Source organism: Dendropsophus ebraccatus, chromosome 12 (genome assembly GCF_027789765.1).
Source record: "Dendropsophus ebraccatus isolate aDenEbr1 chromosome 12, aDenEbr1.pat, whole genome shotgun sequence".
Classification (NCBI taxonomy): Eukaryota; Metazoa; Chordata; class Amphibia; order Anura; family Hylidae; genus Dendropsophus; species Dendropsophus ebraccatus.
The window spans coordinates 11,053,775-11,077,078 of NC_091465.1; the positions used below are offsets into that span (position 1 = coordinate 11,053,775).

General features: G+C 45.1%; 1 protein-coding gene across 1 annotated transcript; it reads right to left on the reverse strand.

The window, feature by feature from the left end:
• On the reverse strand, nucleotides 1-23,248 carry CLCN6 (chloride voltage-gated channel 6). The gene is made up of 23 exons (XM_069947313.1): nucleotides 23,061-23,248; nucleotides 18,653-18,712; nucleotides 15,997-16,062; nucleotides 15,198-15,263; nucleotides 14,436-14,502; nucleotides 13,711-13,817; nucleotides 13,509-13,635; nucleotides 12,887-12,954; nucleotides 10,262-10,320; nucleotides 9,843-9,975; nucleotides 9,281-9,394; nucleotides 8,920-9,086; nucleotides 8,714-8,840; nucleotides 7,416-7,545; nucleotides 7,174-7,327; nucleotides 6,936-7,095; nucleotides 6,285-6,391; nucleotides 5,032-5,218; nucleotides 4,344-4,501; nucleotides 3,410-3,566; nucleotides 3,193-3,300; nucleotides 2,697-2,822; nucleotides 1-2,300 (listed from the first exon to the last, which is right to left on the reverse strand). Exons 1-23 carry the CDS (start codon nucleotides 23,139-23,141, stop codon nucleotides 2,220-2,222), a joined length of 2,610 nt encoding a protein of 869 aa, XP_069803414.1. The 5' UTR covers nucleotides 23,142-23,248; the 3' UTR covers nucleotides 1-2,219.
• Between the last annotated feature and the right edge of the window lie 56 nt (nucleotides 23,249-23,304).

The following is a 23,304-nucleotide window of genomic DNA, read 5'->3' on the forward strand; positions in this document are numbered from 1 at the left end:
CGTTTGGTGCAGACACCAAAATCATCGTTAATTATTCGCTGTAATTCTGCATTCGGTCACTAATCGTTCAGTGTAATTCCACATCGCTTCTTCATTTGCTGGGATCAGATGGAGTCCACGATTGTAGTAACAATTGTAAACAACGACTATCGTTCTGTGTAAGGGTCGATTTACACAGAAAGATTATCTGACAGATTATTTGCCAAAGATTTGAAGCCAAAGCCAGGAATAGATTTGAAAAGAGGAGAAATCTCAGGCTTTCCTTTATCAGATTGGATCTCTGTTTATTGTCTGTTTCTGGCTTTGGCTTCAAATCTTTGGCAGATAATCCGTCAGATAATCTTTCTTTGTAAACGGACCCTAATATGGTGAGCAATTTCAGGATGATGATGAACGATCTCACTTGCAATCGTGTATCACTAACAATTAAAAATCGATTTGTCTAATAGGAACCTAAGATACTAAAGGCTCCGCAGGACCTTTGGTCACACAAATTGGATAAGCGTCAGCCATTTTTGTCTAAAAGGCTGACTATCTAATATGTATAGAGCCCCCTGATTGCCCCTGGATGGCAGATATTGGCATGGGATGGGGAGGATCAGGCAGGTTCCTTTTGTTCTTGGTTGGACAACTAAAATCTTGACAGACAGGTGTCCAACAGCAGCCTTCTCCCCTCTCCGAGCACATGCACGCTCAGACCAGCTGGAGTCAGGACTGAATAAGTGTATATTCCAGGAGAGGAGGCATCTCTAAGCAGTGTACAAAGGTTTGGGTCGAATTCCCCTTTAAGCTTCCAAGGTCTGAGATGTATGGTGTAATACAGAGGCGACTATGACTAGTGTACATGCTGAAGACATTAAGAATCCAGGCTTTACTTTCCCATGATACCCTAATAGCTAGAGAACTACAAGTTGCAGAATGCCCTGGTTACCGGCTTTAAGTGCCTAGTGCTGCGGTATGATGAAGGAAATAATAGGAATGTAACAAGTTTCCTTACATATGGAAACAGTGGACATGGCGGCTTTGACTGGCATAGGAACTGGTCATGTACAAGGGATAAGCTAGCATGATGATGGAGGTCTAGGGTTGTCACCTGATACAGGTATGCGATGTAGCGATGCAATAAGCATTAGCAATTCCAGTGCAGCGCACAAGCTTCAGGAATCATAACTTCAGGTAACAATTTACATTTAGTCCCTTTAAGAACAACAGGGATTGAAGGCCATTGTCATAAGCGTATAGGTTGCAACTACTTCAGGCTGGGCCATGCTACTCGGCACAAGCACCAAGCTCCTGTGGCTCTACGGATGTCACAGCTCCTAGCACACCAAAAGCTGAAGGCAGTCATGGAGTGATGGAAGTTGTAGTTTTGCAGCAGCTAAAGGGTCACAGGTTGGGGGAGGGGAGCTAATCTATAGTAACAGCTTGCAACCTGTGCCTCTCTAGCTGAAGTAAAACTACAACTCCCAGCATGCCCCGACAGCTGCAGCATGCAACAACATTTTCAGGTTTCATGGTTGCAGATTAGTAACAGGACAGACTTTTTAGTCCTTGAAATAAAGGTCCAGTGAGCCAATATTGTTACATAGATGACATGCTGGGAGTTGTAGTTTTAAAGGCTCCCATGGAGCCATGTCTTCCACATCCTGCAGTGGTGTGGGCTAAGAAGCCAGAAGCAGCTGTATACACATTGGAATGAATGGTCCTGTATATGGAGAGAAAAGCAGGATCCATGTGATGGGGTCATTGGTTCATAACTACAGATGGATAGACCCTCATAACCGTCATGTATATGGAATGGACACTGGAGACTGGATAGTTCACATCATTACATGTATAGGATGTGAGCGGCCCCGGCCCTAGATCAGCCCATCTCCATATGGGACCAATAGTAGCCCCAGAAGCTCTGAGACGTATCTATAGACAGGACGGATGTGACACTTGGCCCCTTTTAGACTGGAATACTTTGTTCTCATGCTAACTGTAACATCCTCCCAGGATACAGACCAGTATGTAAGAGAATGAAGACCTTAGCTTATATATAAGGAGGTAACTGAAGGTGCAGAAACAGGAGAGCTGGAGCGGGCCGGCGCTGGAGAGATTACAAGAGTCCATCTTCAATATGGCAGGAGTCTTTGGAAAGCTCGACCGCCCGGACCAGGGCCGACAGTAGGGTTCCAGTTCCTTGATATATTCCTATTACAAGTAAGATGGCGATATCAGGACGTCATGTAGTGCTGCCTCAGCCGCGCTTGTAGGAATTCATGGGTTAAATTATGCCGCGTTATTATTCCCACTATCTGTAACAGAGAAACAAGAGAGATCAGCGAAACCAAATTACTATTTTATATAGAGGTTTGCTGCCACCTAATGTTCCAAATCTAGTACTGCAGGACTCAAAGCACAGGTGAGGTTCAGAAATGAGAACATCCATCCCTTCCCCACGGCAGCCATTGTTTGTAACAGCTTTTTTGTCTCATCATCCTGTCAGGGACAGAATTGCTTAGCATGTCTCCTGGCTTCTACTAGTGGCTGATCACATATGTATGAAAAGGAAAATGCTGCTCAGGGTCTTCACCATCTTTTCCCATAACTGTTGGATTGTCCTTTGAATTAGACCTCAGTAACGTAGGATCCACAATGGCAGATGTAGCAGTTCTCAGTTTGTGATTACCATCCGCCTCTCGACCACTCACCTCTCCCACCGCATTCACCACTGGCAGATGCCGGAGACCCATGGTTCTGAAGAGGTTGAACACCTGAGAGGCGGGAGTGTTCGGTGACACTGTGAACGGTGATGGGTTCATGTATGGTGTGACATCCTGTGACACAAGAAAGAAAGGTGAAGATAAAACATAGGCTAACAGGAGATATAACACTGGATGATCAAGGGCAGAGGCCTAGTATATGGGTGGTGAGGCTACACAATGGGGGAGATTTATCAAACATGGTGTGAAACTGGCTCAGTCGCCCCTAGCAACCAATCAGATTCCACCTTTCATTTTTCACAGACTCTTTGGAATATAAAAGGTGGACTTGGTTGGTTGCTAGGGGCAACGGAGACAGTTTTACTTTACACCATGTTTGATAACTCTCCCCCTTAAATTGTGTCTCTGTTCTATATTACCCAGTGACCCCACAAAGTTATAGGAGGGGGTGATTCATTTACTGCTATAGCGGCCGTGTCCTTACCACAATCATCCGTGGATTGAGGAGCGTCAGGTTGACATCATGGATGTCAGGGTAACGGGGATAATCCTCTGACATCTCGGCATTGGAGAGGCGCGGCTGGCTGGCACTCTACCGTAACACAAAGGGAACATATATGATCCAAGAAAACATGGCTGGTCACAGAAGTATGAGGAAGCTGTTACAAGGAGGGAAGAGATATCGGTGTTTGGGAACTTACAGACTGTGTCTCCGAATAACAGACTCCCCTCACTAACAATGTGACCAACTGGGAGCGCAGGATGAGACCGTGGAAAGTCAGGGGCCGGAATCGTTCCTCCATGGTCCATTCCTCACTTGGTGACTGGTCAGGGTAGAGGTTCGGATAAGGGGTGTACCTAAGAATAAAAAAAAAATCTTATTATCTCACAAAGTGCTGTCATATCTCTAGGATCATGATAATAAAGAGGATGCAGTGTGTTCCAGGAGTGATGATGTGCTGGGTAGAAGTTAGCGCTGTGTCCATTTTATTCTGAGCTATATTCCTAGGAATACATCATAACTTTAAGAGATGAGAGGACACCCTTAATGGCAGACATGACAGGGAACTTTTCACAAACTCTAAATGAGCAGACAACATCCCCTTAGGCTCTGTGTAATGTGACTATTGAAGCCAAAGTCAGGGGTGGATTTAAAAATCTAAGTCTTTCCTTTAAGACCTTTTCTCTGTTTATTGTCTGTTCCAGGCTTTGGCTTCAATAATCTGTCAGATAATCTGTCTGTGTAAATACACCATTTGTATCACTCATCACTGCAGTCGCGGTGTTCTGTGCATGAACCAGGAAAAGCGGGATGAACAATACTACGCAACCCACCATATAAGGCCGCATTCACACGTTCCGTGTTCCGTACGGATTTCTCCCCCGCCAGGCAGCATCTGTGATAAGGGATGCAGGGGAACTGTATTCATTTGCGCCACGCTGTAATGACAGCGCCGCACGGCTGATCCTTTACAGCGCGGCGCATATCTGTACAGTTCCTCCGCTCCCAGAATCTTATTACAGAAGCTGCTCAGGCGGGGGAGAAGTCCGTTACAAGCATTCCATGTCCGGGTTCCGTGCGGAACAATGGAACGTGTGAATGCGCCCTAAGAAGGATGGATGAGATTTCCTTACTTCCGTTCTAACATTTGCTGCAGCATGTCTTCTTTCTCGACCGGTTCCTCAGCAGCCAGGTTCTCATCGCACATGTTCCGCAATTCACTGGACGGGTAAGACTTCATAGACTGACTCCTCTTTCGCTGCTCTCCGGCTCGGGTCAGTATACTGGACTTCTACACAAAGAAAGACAAATGTTCTGGATTGTTATGTTAAAAGGGACTGTGTCCAGACTTATGTACACAAAGTTTAAAATATTGAACAGAACTGGGGGGAAGGAGACTGAACAGATAATAACAAGTATGAAAGGAATTGTTAGTCTCACCATGGGCAGCAATATATGAAAAGTTATGCTTGAGTAGAAGACCCCTTTAGGATCTCTTCATGAAGTCAGTGAATAGGATCATCCATTGCTTATATCTACAGCCTGAAAACCCCCCGACCTAGTCCAGCTCACAGGCACATTACTGTGGGCAAAACCAACAGCTCTTTTTTGCCCTGGATTCATACCTATATATACATACATATATAATGTAACGCACGGCAGCTGTGTGAGCACCAAGACAAGGTTGGAGCCTTTTTTCCAGACTCTGATGAATGTTTTCTTTCACAGTCAGCAAGATTTTGGAAATGTAAAAATAGATATTAGAAGGTAGCAGAACAAGTAATCTGTCTGTGGACATAACCCCGCTTCACATATACGGACCTTGAACTTGATGTTGTTGCTGATCAGCTGGTTTCCTTTCATGAATTCCTTTTCGTTTCCTCGGTTCTCAGTCACCACAGGGAAGGCGTGATGGGCGGTGGTGCGCAGGATGCTGACTAGAGACTGGATACGGGTGTGAGGATACACGTAGGTCAGGTTGGGCTCCATGATGTCACAGGCTCTTAATCTGCAGTCATAAATTTTTAGATTATTGAGGAGTAATTGATACAGTTCCAACAGATGATGGTGGCCCTGAGATTGGAAACAAATGGTTAATATGAACCAAGTGCCTACACCACTGGTAGGAACCTTGGCCCTCCAGCTGTTGCAAAACTACAACTCCCATCATGCCTGGACAGCCAAAGCTTTAGCTGGAGTTGTAGTTTTGCAGCAGCTTGAGAGCCAAGGTTCCCTACCCCTGGACTGCACAGAGGACTTGGCATAGGATCATTCCTCAAGAGCTGAATACTGCATACAAACTATAGGGAGGAAGGTATTGGGCCAGCTCTTAATCATTGAGTTCAGGTGTTTCATTTAGTCACAGATCCCCCTTCTCTATCTGGCGTCTGATGGACAGGTCTGGGGTTGGTGAAGGCCACAAGAACGTTACCTGCCTGCATTGTGCCAGAAAAAACATTGGATGGAGGAGGGACAATGCTATGGGGGTGTCATTTAGGATACAGCTTAGATCCCAAAATACAACTAGAATGCGAGACTGGAATTCTAATCTAATATCCGAGCCCAATCTCAAAAACGCTTTTCTGGAGCAATGGGCAAAAACTCCCACACACCCCTCTGAAATCTTATAGAAAGTCTCTCCACAAGAATCAAGGCTGTTATACCTGTAAAAGTTGGACAAACTCCACATTCAAGGACAAAAAAAACATGGCCGATTTCTTTCAAACCCAGTACCACCCCTATAGTCAGGTTGTGTGTGGTATTACAATTCAGCTCCATTCACTTTAATAGAACTGAGCTGCAAAACCCCCCACCCAAACTGAGTAGAGATGATGCTGCTTCTGGAAGAAAGAGGATGTGTTTTTCGAACTCTGGAAACCCCTTTAATTCTTATGAGTTTGTCCTAAAAGCTTCTGTAGGTGACCCAAAAAAAAAAAAAAAAATTTATATTATATATATATATATACACACACATACACACACTGTATATATCCAGTGATCATACAAGAACGTGAGCTTGACTACATCTCCTGAAATAAACTCATCTCTACTGCACCAGCCAATGACCATCTTACTTGTCCATCTCCTCCTCTGTCTCCCACTCCAGGAGGGGGACGCCTCTCAGTGCCACATGAATATCATAGATGCCTTTGTTGAAGAAATCACCTGTCCACTTGGCGACCTAAATAGAAAAACACAGAAATTCTCAGTGACTTAGACTGGATATTGCCTTAACACCTTCCCATCAGTAACATGTATATATACGTTCCTGACTGAGGGGCTTCTGATGTGTGTGGGACTGCTGCAGTAAGAGTGGTCCTGCACATAGCAGTGTGTCTGGGGCCGGAGGTAATGAGAGGCAGCTGCGATCTTACAGCTGCGTCTCATTAACCCCTTAAACGCTGCAATCTATACCGATCACGACATTTAAGGCACTCAGTGACAAGCTTCTGTCACTGAGTAATCGCTTGTGCCTACAGGCGGGGGTAAGTCACTTATCTCATGTATAGAGTCTGCTCTCAGACATAGATCACCGATAACACTGATTTACAGTGATAAAAAGTGTAAAAAAAAAAGTGTAAGTGTAAGTGCCCATTTAAGATCTGGAGAAGATTCTGGAAGCCAATTACTTGCAAAATGACCCAATAATAAATTCAAAGTATATAGAAAATATACTAAAAAAAAACAGCACGGCAGCTGCTGTTACATACATACTACATACATACCATAAGTGTGATCATTATGGGTAATCCATAGGAGATCTCATTGGTGGATTCAATAAGGATGACGGTGAGGCTGATCGTCATGCGAACCACTCCACCCAGGAAAGCAGCGGCTCCGATCAGGGCAAATGTTCCAGAGTAGATGTGAGTCAGTCCCAAGTAACTAGGACGAAAATAGAGACTGTTAACAATCCAAACCTCAGCCACTATACAAGGGACCAGCCTGCTGTGTATATTCTACCTTTTTAGGAGGTTAGCAACCAAGCGACCAAATCCTGCTCCACAGAGCAAGGAGGGGACAAAGAGACCGCTGGGAACAGACATCCCATACGTCCAGCAGGACAGGAGGAAGTACATACAGCAGAAGAAAGACAGAGTGATGGGGCTGAAAGTCCCTGGAACACAAGAGACCGACAGAGCCCACCATTATAGGCACAGACTGGGGCACCAACACAGTGTACCATCAACCATCGAAAGACTTACCGTCCTGGTGGAAAAGCTGCAAGATGGCCGACTCCTGGGGATTGAAGAACAGCGTTGCCATGTCATTGTATGTGTTATTAGGACAGAAGAACGTTTTGATGCTGGAATTGACTTCATCAGAAGACGAGACCTAAGATGACATAGAAATAAGGGTGAAGCCAGGAGAGGACAGAAATCACAGAGCCGCCCTCCCCCACCCATGGTGACATGCCCACAGGCCCCCTTCCCATCTATCGATCTCTCTGTCTACCTCTCTCTCTATCTAGCAATCCAATGACTGCAGCACTCCCAAATATGATCAACAGTGATTTATTAAAGCTTGTGCATAAAAAACAGCGACATTTTGGTTCAAGTGAGAATGGTTCATATGTATTGAACCGAAATGTCGCTGTTTTTTGCACGAGCTTTAATAAATCACCACTGATCATATTTGGGAGTTCTGTCGTCATTGGATTGCTATATACCAACACCTTGGACCCTAGAAAAAAAGACAAATTTGGTCAGCACAAAAACAAGACAAAAAAATGCAACAGCTCACCGCAATGGCAAGATACAGAGAAGAAAATTGTTATTTTTTTTTTAGCAGCCCCCCCCCCCCAACTGCTAAAAAAAAATTCCCACAAAAATAATGAGGCTCTTGGTACACCTTGGACACTGGTGTGTTGGTTGGCACCCCTGCTTTCTCTGAGTGCTTTAGAACCTTTTTTGATATTTCTCTCTCTATCTACCCATCTGTTCTTCAACGTCTGGTGAGTAACTGCAATAACTTTACCTGATATACAGCCAAGCCCCTCCATACTGGAGATAGGGACCACAATCCCTGCCTTTATGATCGCTGTATACACAGGACTTAAGGAGCAACATAAATATATAGCTCAGCAGGAGCCAATAGACTTCCTGCTTTCCTTCCTGCTGGTCATGTGATCAAGTAAGAATAAAACAAACAATTTGAAAATTACCCATAAAGGGGTTATGGGGTCTGGTATAGAGGTGAGTTACAGCAAAGGCACACTAAGGTTTTTAGGGGTAAGATTACAGACAGTAGTTTTTGGGAATTTTTTTTTTCCAGACCTTCTGGCCATGACAGGGATCATGCGACCAAAGATCACTGTGTTACACTGTGTGAATCGGATTATAATGTAGCCAAGGTTAGTAAATGGTCACTTTCTTGTAATAAATAATTTCTTGAGACTGTTAGGTCACAGCCTCTTGTGAGTTGCAACAAATTCAATGTGACCAAGCAGGATGAGAGGAATAATGGCAGATCTTATATCACATACAGCAGTAACAATCAGTACCTGTATGGCGGAGGTGCTGTTATTCCAGTCATTATGGGGCGATAGTGGCCGACACTCTCCCAGGACCATTGATGACACGAACACAATGACGGTGGTGACTAAAGAGACCAAGAGGCTCTCACAGACTCTGCAAGAGAAGGAGACGTGTCATGGTGTCATACACGGAGGCATCAGGTGGACTCTGGGCACCAGGGGCAGCAGATTACCTGATAAGCTTTGGCTTGGGGTGCACATGCTTCATCCGGTATTTTGACAGTCTCTTATTCAAGCAGTTAAATGTGGCTCCAAGAAGCCCCCCAATCATCCCCATAATAATGAAGAAGGCCAAATCCTGCACCGTCCACAGGTGACACTTCTTATCAGAGTCCGAACACTAAGAAAGGGACAGAACAAACAGCCAAATAATAATATCAGGGAGTGACGTCTCTCTGATCACCATCAACCCCACAGACACTTGTGTGTGGCAAAGCTGGTCATAAATGCAGGACCCTAGTGAGAGTTGTGAATCATACATCAGCTATGGAGAGATATAGATACAGTATATATGTGTATGAAGTATATACCCACTTTGAATTCCCCAAAGTTCAGCAGTCCGGGCACTTGGAATGATCCCCAGCTTGAGAACAGAATCCCAGATCGAAAGAAATTCAATGTAAATGTGGCCGACATGGAGCAGAAGAGCTGAGAAGAAAAGAGATTTGGGAATAAGGTCCACAACCCCCCCCCCCCAATATCAACGACAGGATTAATATATGTTATGGCTATATTCATATGGACAACAGCGGTTGTTTGTCACTCAAAAACAACAGCTGTTGTATTGAGCATCAAATAACGGACGTTGTTGCATCGAAAATTGCATTGAATCAATGCACAACGCTTGGAAATAATTGACAATTATTTCAATGGCCGCAGCAAACAATAGCCATTGTTCAGTACATTGTGTGAACAATGGCCGTTGTTTGCATTGACTTTAATGCAATACATTACACTATGAAAAGAACGGCTGTTTTGATGAAAAACAACGGACGTTCTTTTCATTAAATGTACGTTGTGTGAACGTAGCCCATGTGTGTAATACATAATCTGTATCAGTCTGTAAAGCTTCATGCAGACAATGCGTCCTACTCACCACTTTCCATGTCAGTCCCTGATTCCAGAAGCTCGATCCTTCTTCTAAACTGAAGAGTGTTCCCCCGATCGGAGCACCAAAGGCAGCGGCCACCCCTGCAGCAGCTCCGGCAGACACAAAGTCTCTCTTGTCCCTAAAGACAGGGAGAACAGCTTCAGTATATAGCATCAGCTAGGGTGGAACCACACGAGAACTCACCTGGGCTGGTGGGCAGCGTACCTCTCATGTACTAAGGAAGGATTCCCCAACATTCAGGGGCTCTTCAGCTGTAGCCAAAACTACAACTCCCATCATGCACTGAAAGCCCCACTGAGCTAAAGGGGGAGGGGGGGTAGATTATCCTAACAGGAAAACAAGACTTGTTGCAATATCCTAGAACCAGAATACGTGGAGGGAAATCGTTCCCATGAAAGCCTCACCTGTCACTGCGGAAGTAAGGAAAGTCAAAGCGGATCTTCTGGAAGGAAATACTCTGGAACTAAAGGGGGGAAAGACAAGGATTTACAGTCAATATTAACCCTGTCTTTACCCCCAGATAGATCCCTGTGAATTACATATATGAAGACGTCATCATTACTCTGGAGGAAGTTTTACTACTAAAAATCCACCATAACACTGCTACACCTGCTGGGCACTACTTTATGTGTTTTAAAAATTTTTTTGGTCTAACAAAAAGGTGTGGCTTAACAGAAAACAGAACTGTGATGAGGAGCCAAGTTGTTTGGTGCCCATAGTCCGTAGTAATGTCTGCTAAACGCTGCTGCTGCCGACAGGTTTGCCTTAGGGTCTTATTACACGCAGTGATTTTTAACGATTAACGATCGCAAACGAGATTGTTTATCGTTAACCTGAAATCATTCACTATATTACACAGGACGATAGTCGTTAGTTACGATCAATACTACGATCGTTATTGCTATCGTTACTGTGATCATTTATTCCTTCTGATCCCAGCAAAACAATGAATAATGTGCTATTTGACACTGTGGACCACCAGCTCCTCCTCTCCGTGCTCAGATCTCTTGGTCTTAAGGACTCTGTTCTCTCTTGGTTTTCTTCCTACCTCTCTGACCGCTCCTTCAGTGTATCCTTCTTGGGCTCTACTTCTTCTCCCTTACCTCTCTCTGTTGGGGTTCCCCAGGGATCAGTCCTGGGTCCCTTCCTCTTCTCCCTCTATACAGCCCATATCAGCAGGTTTGGTCTGCAATACTATCTATAAGCCGATGACACCCAGCTATACACCTCCTCCCGTGACATCACCCCTGCATTCCTACAAAATACTAGTGACTGTCTATCTGCTCTCTCTAACACTATGACCTCTCTGTTTCTCAAACTTAATCTCTCTAAAACTGAACTTCTTGTATTCCCGCCCTCTAACAAACCTAAACCCAACATCTCCCTCTCAGTCTGTGGTACTAGCATCACTCCTGTGCATCAAGCTCGATGTCCAGGGGTTATGCTAGACTCTGATCTATCCTTCACTCCCTATATTCAAGCTCTTGCAGCTCCTGTCATCTTCATCTGAAAAACATCTCCAGAATCCGCCCATTTCTCACCACAGACACCGCTCAGACTCTGACTGTCGCCCTGATCCATTCCCGTCTTGACTACTGTAACTCCCTACTAATCGGTCTTGCTTTCTCTAAGCTCTCCCCTCTCCAGTCTATCCTGAATGCAGCAGCCACACTCATCTTCCTCTCCAGCCGTTATACTGATGTCTCCCCCCTGTGCCAGTCACTGCACTGGTTACCCATGAAATACAGAATACAGTTCAAACTCCTCACCCTCACCCATAAAGCTCTCCACAACTCTGCCCCTCCATACATCTCATCTCAACCTACCATCCTTCCCATGCTCTGCGTTCTGCTAAGTACCTTAGGGTCCTATTCCACGGGCCGATGGGGGCCCGATCAACGATGTAAACGAGCGTCGATCTGCTAGATCGCCGCTCGTTTACTGGGCCTATTCCACGGCCCAATGATCGTTGAGCGAGGGCTGCAAGGACATTGTTACCGATGTCCTTGCAGCCCTTACATTACCTGTCCAGGCTTCTTCTCCGCTCTGTCTTCATCCCCGGGTTCCGCGCGCTCTATCTTCAGAATGGCCGGTCAGCTGACAGGCCACACTCAGCCAATCACAGGCCGCGGCGGTCCCGGCCTGTGATTGGCTGAGCGCTCAGTCAGCTGACCGGCCATTCTGAAGAAAGAGCGCGCGGGACCTGGGGGCGAAGACAGCGGGGAGAAAAAGCCTGGACAGGTAATGTATGCTGCTGCTGCTTCTCAAATCGTCGGTCGCCCGCCGCGCACCGCTATTCAACTGTAGCGATGCGCGGTGGGGGAATGATGATTTTAGGTCTGGCCCTAAATGAACGATCAGCCGATGACAAGATCATCAGCTGATCGTTCTCTCTATTTCACCGAACGATAATCGGCCGAATCGGGCCAAATGGGGCCGATCCGGCCGATTATCGTTACTGTGGAATAGGGCCCTTACACTAACCTCTTCTATAATCAGAACCTCTCACTCCCGCCTCCAAGATTCTCTCATGCTACACCAGTTCTCTGGAAATCCCTACCCAAAGACCTCAGACTTATTTCCAACACCCCCAAGCGTGCCCTAAAGACTCATCTCTTCAGGCTTATAACATTTCCTAATCTCGTCTCCCTCTTTGCTATCCCTTCTGCATCCTCTCTATAACCTCTTTGGTGAGATCTACTTTGTACTTGCCACCTTAGCTCAGAAAATGGCTTGTGACTGGCTTGTCCAATCACCTACAGACACTTTGAGATTCTATGTACAACTGACTGGAACATTGACAAATAAAGCCCTTGTTGCCTCTTGTGTCACCCCCAGTCATCCTAGTCTGTACGCTCTAGAGAGCAGGTCTCAAATTGTGTATTTTTAATTTTAATTACCTGAATCTAAGCATTTAAAGGGGCTCTCTGGTACTTTACAATGATGAAGCTTAGACATATGAGTAGCTGTGTCTGCAGGTCATCCTATTCACCAAATGTGATGTAAGCAATATGCCCAGAAGCCCTCACCTGAGGCAGTCCCGCTCCCACAACAGCCCCACTGTGTATCATTGGTCCTTCTTTTCCTACAAAAAGTCCTGTAGGGGAAAATGGAGGAAAATCATGAGTTTCTGGTAAAAGACAAGAAAATCTGCAGCGGAAAATCTGAACCAAATTTAAAATTGTTAAAGGGGTTGTTCACCAAATTTTTTTTTTAATTAACAGGTGCCAGAAATTGCCAGATAATTGTAATTTACTTCTATTAAAAATTACGAGTTTTCCAGTACTTATCAGCTGCTGTATGTTCTGCAGGAAGTGGTGTATTCTCTACAGTTTGACACAGTGCTCTCTGCTGCCACCTCTGTCCATGTCAGAAACTGTCCAGAGCAGGAGCAAATCCACCTTAGGCTTCTTTTAAACAGCCCGTTTCTTTGTGCGGCCATTATTATATTGCTGTCACTGTTTTCACAGGGAGACGTGCAGCTGATAGTGATGCATTTTAGTGCAGCTGTTCGCTCACACTTTTACATGGGCAGATTACCAGCCCGTGTGAAAAGCCCTTAGAACCCCTCTGAAGGTAGTGCCACACGTGACCTGTGCTTCTAGGTGTTATACAAGAAGGTGTTAAAAGTATGCCCTGTGTACTCCTTACCTCCAGACACGCTGAATAAGACCCCCAGAGCTTTGCAGACGAGTGTCCTGAGCCGGACCACCCCGGGGACCTTCACTCCATTCAGGTAACACTTGATCTCAGGAATTCCAGAACCGGCGGCCACAGGCTGAAAGACACAGAGATGTAGTTCGGCTCCTCTGCTCCCCACTGGCCCATTCCCTTATACTGTATAAGAAGTTACCTGTATGAGGACGAATAACGTTGCAATGAAGGCAAAAGTCAAGTTGAATCCAAGAAGCTCCAGCAGAGAGAGGGCAAGGCATCCCCGGTCTGTACAGTCCTCCACAGCTGGCACCATGTTAAGGAAAGACTACGAACCAAAGTACATATGGGAAGGACACGTGATCCCATCTATAGATACATAGATCTAATGCTTTTACACAAGCCCCCCCCCCCCCCCATACATACAAAATCATGTGGTGTGTATACTTAAAGGGGAACTCCAGAGGAAATAAAATGTTCAAATCAATTGGTGTCAATAATTTAATAAAAAATCTCCATCAGTATCTGCATGCCCTGCAGTAAGTGGTGTATTCTTTCCAGTCTGACACAGTGCTCTCTGCTGCCACCTCTGTCCATGTCAGGAACTGCCCAGAGCAGCAAGAAATCTCCATAGAAAACCTCTCCTGCTCTGCACAGTTCCTGACATGGACAGAGGTGGCAGCAGAGAGCACTGTGTCAGACTGGGAAGAATACACCACTTCCTGCAGGACATCCAGCAGCTGATAAGTACTGGAAATCGTTTAGTTTTATTTTATTAGAAGTAAATTACAAATCTGTATAACTTTCTCACACCAGTTGATTTAAAGTTTTTTTTTCCCTCCAGAGTATCCCTTTAATTAAGGGCAATACCAAACGAGGCAGTGAAGCGATCCATATGGGGCCTGGCACACAGGGGAAGGATACAGTCTTGTACAACTCGGAACTTAAATTTAGAAAAGAGGCGAACAAAGTAATCCACGAACAGCCCGACCTGCACACAGAGGAAAAGCAAATGTGAATGAGCCAATCTTTATTACAGGGGTTGTCCGACCATAAAGCTCCACCCTTACTCCTCGCTTTACACCCATCTCTGCTTGTTCAGATTGGTTACTGTGTATGAGGACAGGAAGAAGCCTGTTCCAATGGCCATTAAGGGGGCGGGGCCAAGACGTCTATGATGTCACAGATGGGTGGGGTCTACAACGCCGTTGTGGGCGGGGCTAAGTGGCGCTTCTGCCGGGAAGCCCTTCCCAGGTGTCACAACCCGCAGATAATAGATCACTTTTAACTGAAACAAGCACCATAAAATAAGGTATGAAAACTGCAAAATTTACCCTTTACACCTGTGTAGAAAAGTCATAATGCTAAAATAGGGTGACAGTGTCACTTTAAGCATGTTAAAAAATAATCTTCCTACGACCACACATCTCTCTGTGTAACAGGAGAGGCCTAACAGATGACTGATTGAAGCGAACGACTAGTGATCTCCTTGCAGCCCAGGCTGTGCAATAGGCTCGGTATATGAACGCCAATCTAAATCGTCACTCTGGTCGGGTCATGTGATACATCATTACAAACTAAAAATGTCTAGCACCAAAAACTCAACAACTGTTGCCGACAACCTGTTCTGAAAGTGTACAGTGCAGTACAGAACTATACAAGGGAAAAGAAGACATAAACTTGTACCAGTCCTGTGCAGACGCCAATGGCAAACACCATGATCCACCGCACCGCCTCGTACCGCCGGGACTTCTGTGCAGAGAGAAGAAAGGATAGCAGCGTCAGAACAACAGTGCATGTTGGATAATATGTATGTGATAGTGATAGGGTCAGGGAGCAGCTGATCAATAAGCAGATCACACTTTTTAGCTGATTATATGGTTTTACCTTCTAAAAAGCCATCACTCACCAGCTGTCACCTCTGTGTGTAATAAGGGATATGCAGCTGATGAATAGTCAGAAGCAGAGCGCCACATGAATGACTCGGCAATCATATGTGCAGCCTCCACATGTGACCACCGAGCTGTGTAGTAGGCTCTTTAGGTGAGCGCCCATCTACAATATAGATTCCTGTGTAATATATGCATAGGGTGGAGTAATAGGACCCTAGACAATAATGCTACCATTATCTATTGGCAAATACAATACAGCAGGGTAACCAAATCTGCCCTACATTTGTAGGTGTGTATGACACCCTATAATATTAACATTACTGCCAATAACTCAATGGCGGGACTGGGGGGAGGGTGTCCAGTGCAATAGAAGAGGGCAGGTGGCTGCACTAGGGCAGGGTGTATCGTGCACTGGGGGGTACTGTATGGTGCAATAGGAGATGGCAGGTGGCTGCACTCGAAGAGGGCGTACAATGCATTGAGGTAGGGAGTATGGTTGTACTGGGAAGGGTGTATGGTGCACTAGAGGAGGGCAGGTGGCTGCACAAAGGGAGGGCGGTGTTGCCTCCTCTCTTCGTCTTGCAGAATGATACCTTGTGGGTAATGGTTTCCAATACTTCCAAGTAGGGGTCATTGATACATCGGTCATAGTCCAGACTCTGCAGAACAAGAAACAACGGATATAAAACACATGACTGAACACAGCACAAAACTTAATGACCAGACGTCAGCAGACGCCTCCATGTATAGAACCACAGGGTTCTTAAAGGGATCTTTCCAAAGGCAGATTCTCATTAACCCCTTGACCCGAGTCCAATCACTAGCACCACCCAACCAGCCGGGTGACGGCGCTGCCGCCTCTCCTGTGCTTACCGCTGCTTGTTTCTGCAATCCGGATACTATTAGCAGCGGTGACAGGTTCTGCAGCTTCACATTTCTCTCCTTTTGTTACTTGTACTTTTAACCCCATACAGGACACTGTAAACCTATCATAGAACACACTGTGACACCAGTCTACAGTATTCTGAAAGATTTGCTGGCACGCTATGACTTCAGTGGGCCCCTGGCAGTATGTGACAATGATACAAGAGGGGCCCCTGTAATAAGACGCCATACTCCCATAATATTTAGGCTTGAACGGATTATGGAGTGACAGCTGCTTATTACACGGTTACAGGTCTCCCCCCCCAACAATCCAGGGATGTATACAGAGGGTTGTTGTGATGCATTATAAGTGCACGGTGTACACGCTCTATGAGATGATGGCCTCCTGGGTTGGACATCAGGATTTGACTTCATGACCAGAGTAAGAATGAGAATTATTCCCGTCTTCAAACGTATGATGACCATTGTGCACATTATCTGTATAGGCGGAGTTGCCCTGTAATAACAGGATCTATTAATGCTGACATCCCCCTTCTATGATTGATGGACGGCATGCTGTACACGTGCACCCCAGAGGGTGGGGGTACAGCCATCTTATAATGTTCCACCATACAGCTGGGTTCCGACCTCTTAGACTGATCCTGAAAATCGAGGTGCTGGTATAGTGTGGTGCACAACTCAACAGTTTTCCAGTACAGAGAGTCCCGGCCACCCGGCTGTGCAGGGAACTGATGGCCGCCATATTCAGAGGTATGATAACACTTCTTAAAGGGTAACTATCAGATTTGTCTAACCTGCAGATGTGTCTCTATTTCATAGGAAACACCGAGGAGGAAGGTTTGTCTCTTACCTTCCTCCTCTGTGCTTGCTGTTCCAGTGCAGTTAGTTGTGTTCCCCGCAGTTAGGACCACTACCCCGCCCTTATAGCACCCATCCACCTCCGGCCAGCCTGCCCCTTTGTAATGATACTGAATGGAGTGGGCAGGCCGGATTGACGCGGTAAACGGCACATAGGCACATATCTTCATCTTCAGCGTCTCCTGTGCAATAGAGACATATCAGCAGGTAACATTTGTCTAACCTAATGATAGTTCCCTTATAAAGTGAACCAATCAGCATGGTTCCCAGCAGCACAGTGTAAATCTTATGTGCAGCTTGCAGAGCATACCAGCCTCAGCTGCAGTGGTAGCCTTACAAAGCGGAAAAAGATGTTTTATTGTGCAGTGAGAGGGGCGGCAACTAGTCATCTGGGCTGTCTTAAAGTGTCTCTGTCATTTAATGTTTTGGGGTTTTTTTGCAGAAATCAAGCGATTTTAAGAAACTTTGTAATTGAGTTTATTAGCTGCAAAATGCATTTTTATCATGAGAAAGCAGTTTGAAGCTCTCCCCCCTGTCTTCATGGTTCTTTTATGGAGAGGGGAGGGGTGGAGGGAGATGAGGCACTAAACAGGACAACAAAGAGTTAATTTACAGCTACATCACCAGGCTATCGCCTCTGATGTCAGCACTGACCTCTCTGACCTCTGAATACCGGCTTTCACACAGGTCCCGCTGTGTAATCCTTTGTTCTCTGCTGTCGACTAATCTCCCCCCTCCCCTCTCTATAGGTTACACAGGGCCCAACTGATGAGTGGAGATTTCCTGATAATGAGCAATGAATGAGAGAGAGGGGGGGGGGGGCCTGGGGAAAGTCTTTTTGAATGCAGATAATGGCAGATTTGTCTAATAAACCCAATTACAAAATTTCTGTACAATTGATTTCTGAAAAAAAAAACAAAAAAAAAAACACGACAGTGACACTTTAAAGCTACTGCTGTGGCTGTGATGCTCAATGGGCTACACAGTATATCTATACTGAGCTTGTAGGAACTACATGAGCACAATCGTGCTGACTGGTTCCCCTTAAAGGGAACCTGTCATACTGGCTGCTGGGGCAGAGCCTGTCCGACCCCCCGGTGGAGCCCCGCATACTTTATCCTTTCAGGAAGTCTGGCTCCTGGACCTGGTTCGGGGGTGGAGAAATCGCAACCTGAAGCGGTGCGCGATCTACATGCAAATCCATAGAGAGTCCACTGTCCATAGAAAATGACTGCTCCAGTGATTTTCTATGGATGTCGGATTCATTTCTATTGTTCTGCATATAGCACACGACTTCCTGGAAGGATAAAGTATGCTGGGCTCCCCTGAGTGGTCAGGGGGGCTCTGCCCCGGCAGCCGGGGTGACAGGTCCTCTTTAAGATGGATAAGAAGTGACCAAGAAGAGATCACAACTCGGTTCAGACTGCCGGATGCGGAGTCTGCCAATGCTGCACTGCTGCTCAGGTGATTATATGGCGTCTTACTTCCCATTAATCTGATACTCACTTCATAATCCTTACGCGGTAAGATCTCTTCATCTTCCTCACGCGTCTCCCCCAAAATAGTCTGAAAAGCAAAAAGAGAGAAATCAGCGACACAAAATCGTTAAACTGATGAAAGAGACAGCGGACACCTAAAAAACATCCAGAACGTTTCCTCTTCTGTTAGCATGCACGGTATTTCACTTGTTACAGCAGCAGTTTGTGCCCCAGAGCTGCTCCTCCTGCAGGTGACAGGAAGCCATGGAAGGGTACGGAGAGCTGCCTCCTGATCACTCCTTCTGTGTCTCTCCTTGCTTTCTAGTTATCATGTGCAGGTCTGTGAACGGCCGCATGACAGCCCCATGCATAATGAGGAGGCAGATCAAGTGGCAGCTACTTTATGTTAATAGGATGGCTCCTGTCTATTGTTGTCTATGTCCATGAGGCTTGCTGTAAAGTACATCTCTAAATGCTGTTAAAAACAGCTCAGGTAAGATGGCTGCTAACATAAACTGAAGAAAAATACAATCAGAAAATGGTAACATTAGAAAAAAAAAAAACATAAATAAAAGAGTGGTAAAAGTGATCAAAGAAAGTCTAGGTGATACATCCCTCTAAGTCCTGCATCCTCAGCCACCACCATGGAACGGAGGATCAGGAGGAAATTATTTCTAAGACTATGTCAGGACCACATAACAGCAACCGTGCCAGCGTAATGGTGTTATGGGCAGGAGTGTGTGTGATGGCGTTATGGGCAGGAGTGTGTGTGATGGCGTTATGGACAGGAGTGTGTGTGATGGCGTTATGGACAGGAGTGTGTGTGATGGCGTTATGGACAGGAGTGTGTGTGATGGCGTTATGGACAGGAGTGTGTGTGATGGCGTTATGGGCAGGAGTGTGTGTGATGGCGTTATGGGCAGGAGTGTGTGTGATGGCGTTATGGGCAGGAGTGTGTGTGATGGCGTTATGGACAGGAGTGTGTGTGATGGCGTTATGGACAGGAGTGTGTGTGATGGCGTTATGGGCAGGAGTGTGTGTGATGGCGTTATGGGCAGGAGTGTGTGTGATGGCGTTATGGGCAGGAGTGTGTGTGATGGCGTTATGGGCAGGAGTGTGTGTGATGGCGTTATGGGCAGGAGTGTGTGTGATGGCGTTATGGGCAGGAGTGTGTGTGATGGCGTTATGGGCAGGAGTGTGTGTGATGGCGTTATGGGCAGGAGTGTGTGACGGTGATATTAATAGCAGTGTCATCTCCATAACCCAGGATCTCAATGGCAGTGTCATCCCCATAACCCGGGATCTCAATGGCAGTGTCATCCCCATAACCCGGGATCTCAATGGCAGTGTCCTCTCCATAACCTGGGATCTCAATGGCAGTGTCCTCTCCATAACCCGGGATCTCAATGGCGATGTCATTTCCATAATGGGTTCAGTTTGGGTCCACAGCCCCCTCATTCTAGTACCAGGAAAGGGTATTGGACAATAGGCAAATACAACAGCGGCGGTGAGCGGGTCCACCTGGCACCACCCTCATCTGTGTGCCTGCCTCTTACTGGTGGGCAGCCGCAGAGGGAGAAGGTGATCAGCAGTGAGTGTGATGGATGGGACTGACTGTTCTCACTATATGGAGGTACGCGGGGGTGATGGGTGGGCAGCATAGGTATGAAGGTTGTAATGGGCAGCTATGGAGGTGAATGATGGGTGCCAGGGCTGGGTGTATGATGGATATGAGGGATGGGTTGGATACATCATGGGCATGCAAGGTATGTTCTGTGGTGACAAGTAATGTAACTGGTGTTACTGTATATGATGGACAGGTGTCTGGCGTGTGAGCGGGTGTGACGCGGAGGAGGGGGGCAAAGGGCAAGTGCCTGGGGGAATTAGGGGTGTGATGGGTAGCTGTCCGGTTGATTAGGGGGTCTCTGGTAGACATAGGGATTACCAGGTGGATGCCCGAGGGAGATGTGGCATGATGGGCAGGTGCCTGGTGGATTGTGGGTGATGGGGAGAACAACATGTCAGGGACGATGCAGCCAGCTGTGTGATATAAATAAATGATGTAATGGGGCCGCTGTGTGATATATATAATATATGGGGCAGGGGTATGAGGTGATATATATATGTATATATATAAAATGTGATGTGGCAGGTATATTATACACATATATATATATATATATATTGTGATAGCTGTGATAGATTGATATATATATTTATATATAAAAAATTGGGGCAGGTGTAAGATGTGATGGGGCAGGGGTGTGATATATATATGATGGGGTATGGGTGTGATATATATATGATGGGGTATGGGTGTGTGATATTTATATATATATGGGGTATGGGTGTTCGATATATATATATATATATATATATATATATATATATGGGTGTGATATTTATATATGGGGTATGGGTGTGATATTTATATATGGGGTATGGGCGTGATATTTATATATGGGGTATGGGTGTATGATATATATATATGGGGTATGGGTGTGATATATATATATATATATATATATATATGGGGTATGGGTGTATGATATATATATGGGGTATGGGTGTGATATATATATATGGGGTATGGGTGTGACATATATATATGGGGTATGGGTGTGATATATATATATATATATATATATATATATATATATATATATATATATATATATGGGGTATGGGTGTGATATATATGGGGTATGGGTGTGATATATATATATGGGGTACGGGTGTGATATATATGGTGGGGTATGAGGTGATATATATATGGTGGGGTATGAGGTGATATATATATGGTGGGGTATGAGGTGATATATATATGGTGGGGTATGAGGTGATATATATATATATATATATATATATATATATGGGGTATGAGGTGATATATATATGGTGGGGTATGAGGTGATATATATATGGTGGGGTATGAGGTGATATATATATATATATATATATATATATGTTGGGGTATGAGGTGATATATATATGGTGGGGTATGAGGTGATATATATATATGGTGGGGTATGAGGTGATATATATATATGGTGGGGTATGAGGTGATATATATATATATGATGGGGTATATGGGTGTGATATATATGATGGGGTATGAGGTGATATATATATGGTGGGGTATGAGGTGATATATACATGGTGCGGTATGAGGTGATATATATATATGGTGGGGTATGTGATATATATATAGTGGGGTATGAGGTGATATATATATATATATATAGTGGGGTATGAGGTGATATATATATATATATATATATATATATATATATGGTGGGGTATGAGGTGATATATATATATATATGGGGTATGAGGTGATATATATATATATGGGGTATGAGGTGATATGTATATATATGGTGGGGTATGAGGTGATATATATATATGGTGGGGTATGAGGTGATATATATATGGTGGGGTATGAGGTGATATATACATGGTGCGGTATGAGGTGATATATATATGGGGTATGAGGTGATATATATATATATATATATATATATATATGGTGGGGTATGAGGTGATATATATATGGTGGGGTATGAGGTGATATATATATGGTGGGGTATGAGGTGATATATATATATATATATATATATATGGTGGGGTATGAGGTGATATATATATGGTGGGGTATAAGGTGATATATACATGGTGCGGTATGAGGTGATATATATATGGTGGGGTATGAGGTGATATATACATGGTGCGGTATGAGGTGATATATATGGGGTATGAGGTGATATATATATATATGGTGGGGTATGAGGTGATATATACATGGTGCGGTATGAGGTGATATATATATGGTGGGGTATGAGGTGATATATATATGGTGGGGTATGAGGTGATATATATATGGTGGGGTATGAGGTGATATATACATGGTGCGGTATGAGGTGATATATATATGGTGCGGTATGAGGTGATATATATGGGGTATGAGGTGATATATATATATGGGGTATGAGGTGATATATATATATGGGGTATGAGGTGATATATATATATGGGGTATGAGGTGATATATATATATGGGGTATGAGGTGATATATATATATGGGGTATGAGGTGATATATACATATGGGGTATGAGGTGATATATACATGGTGGGGTATAAGGTGATATATATATATGGTGGGGTATGTGATATATATAGTGGGGTATGAGGTGATATATATATATATAGTGGGGTATGAGGTGATATACATATATACATATATATATATATATATATATATATATATATATATATATATATGGTGGGGTATGAGGTGATATGTATATGTGATGTGTCAGGTACTCGGGCGTCATGTGGCATCACGGTGACAAAGGAAACCATGAGTGAGGTGACAATTGGAGGTCCGGGCAGGCCCCGCCCCCTGTCATGTCTGTCTCGCACCCCATCTCTCACCAGCTCCTCCGGGGTGCGGCTCTCCCGGTCCCCGCAGCAAGCACAGCAGCAGCAGCACACCGGCCCCCCGCACGTCGCCATCTTTCTGTCGCCCCCTCCTCCTCACAGACAGGCGGCGGTCACATGACAAGCACAGCAGTCCCCAGGAGCCCCCCTGGAGGCAGACAGTGGGACACGCCCAGGCCGAATCACGTGATCGCTCCACTGGTACGAGCTCCTTCTGGAAGTCCCCGCCCCTAAGGAG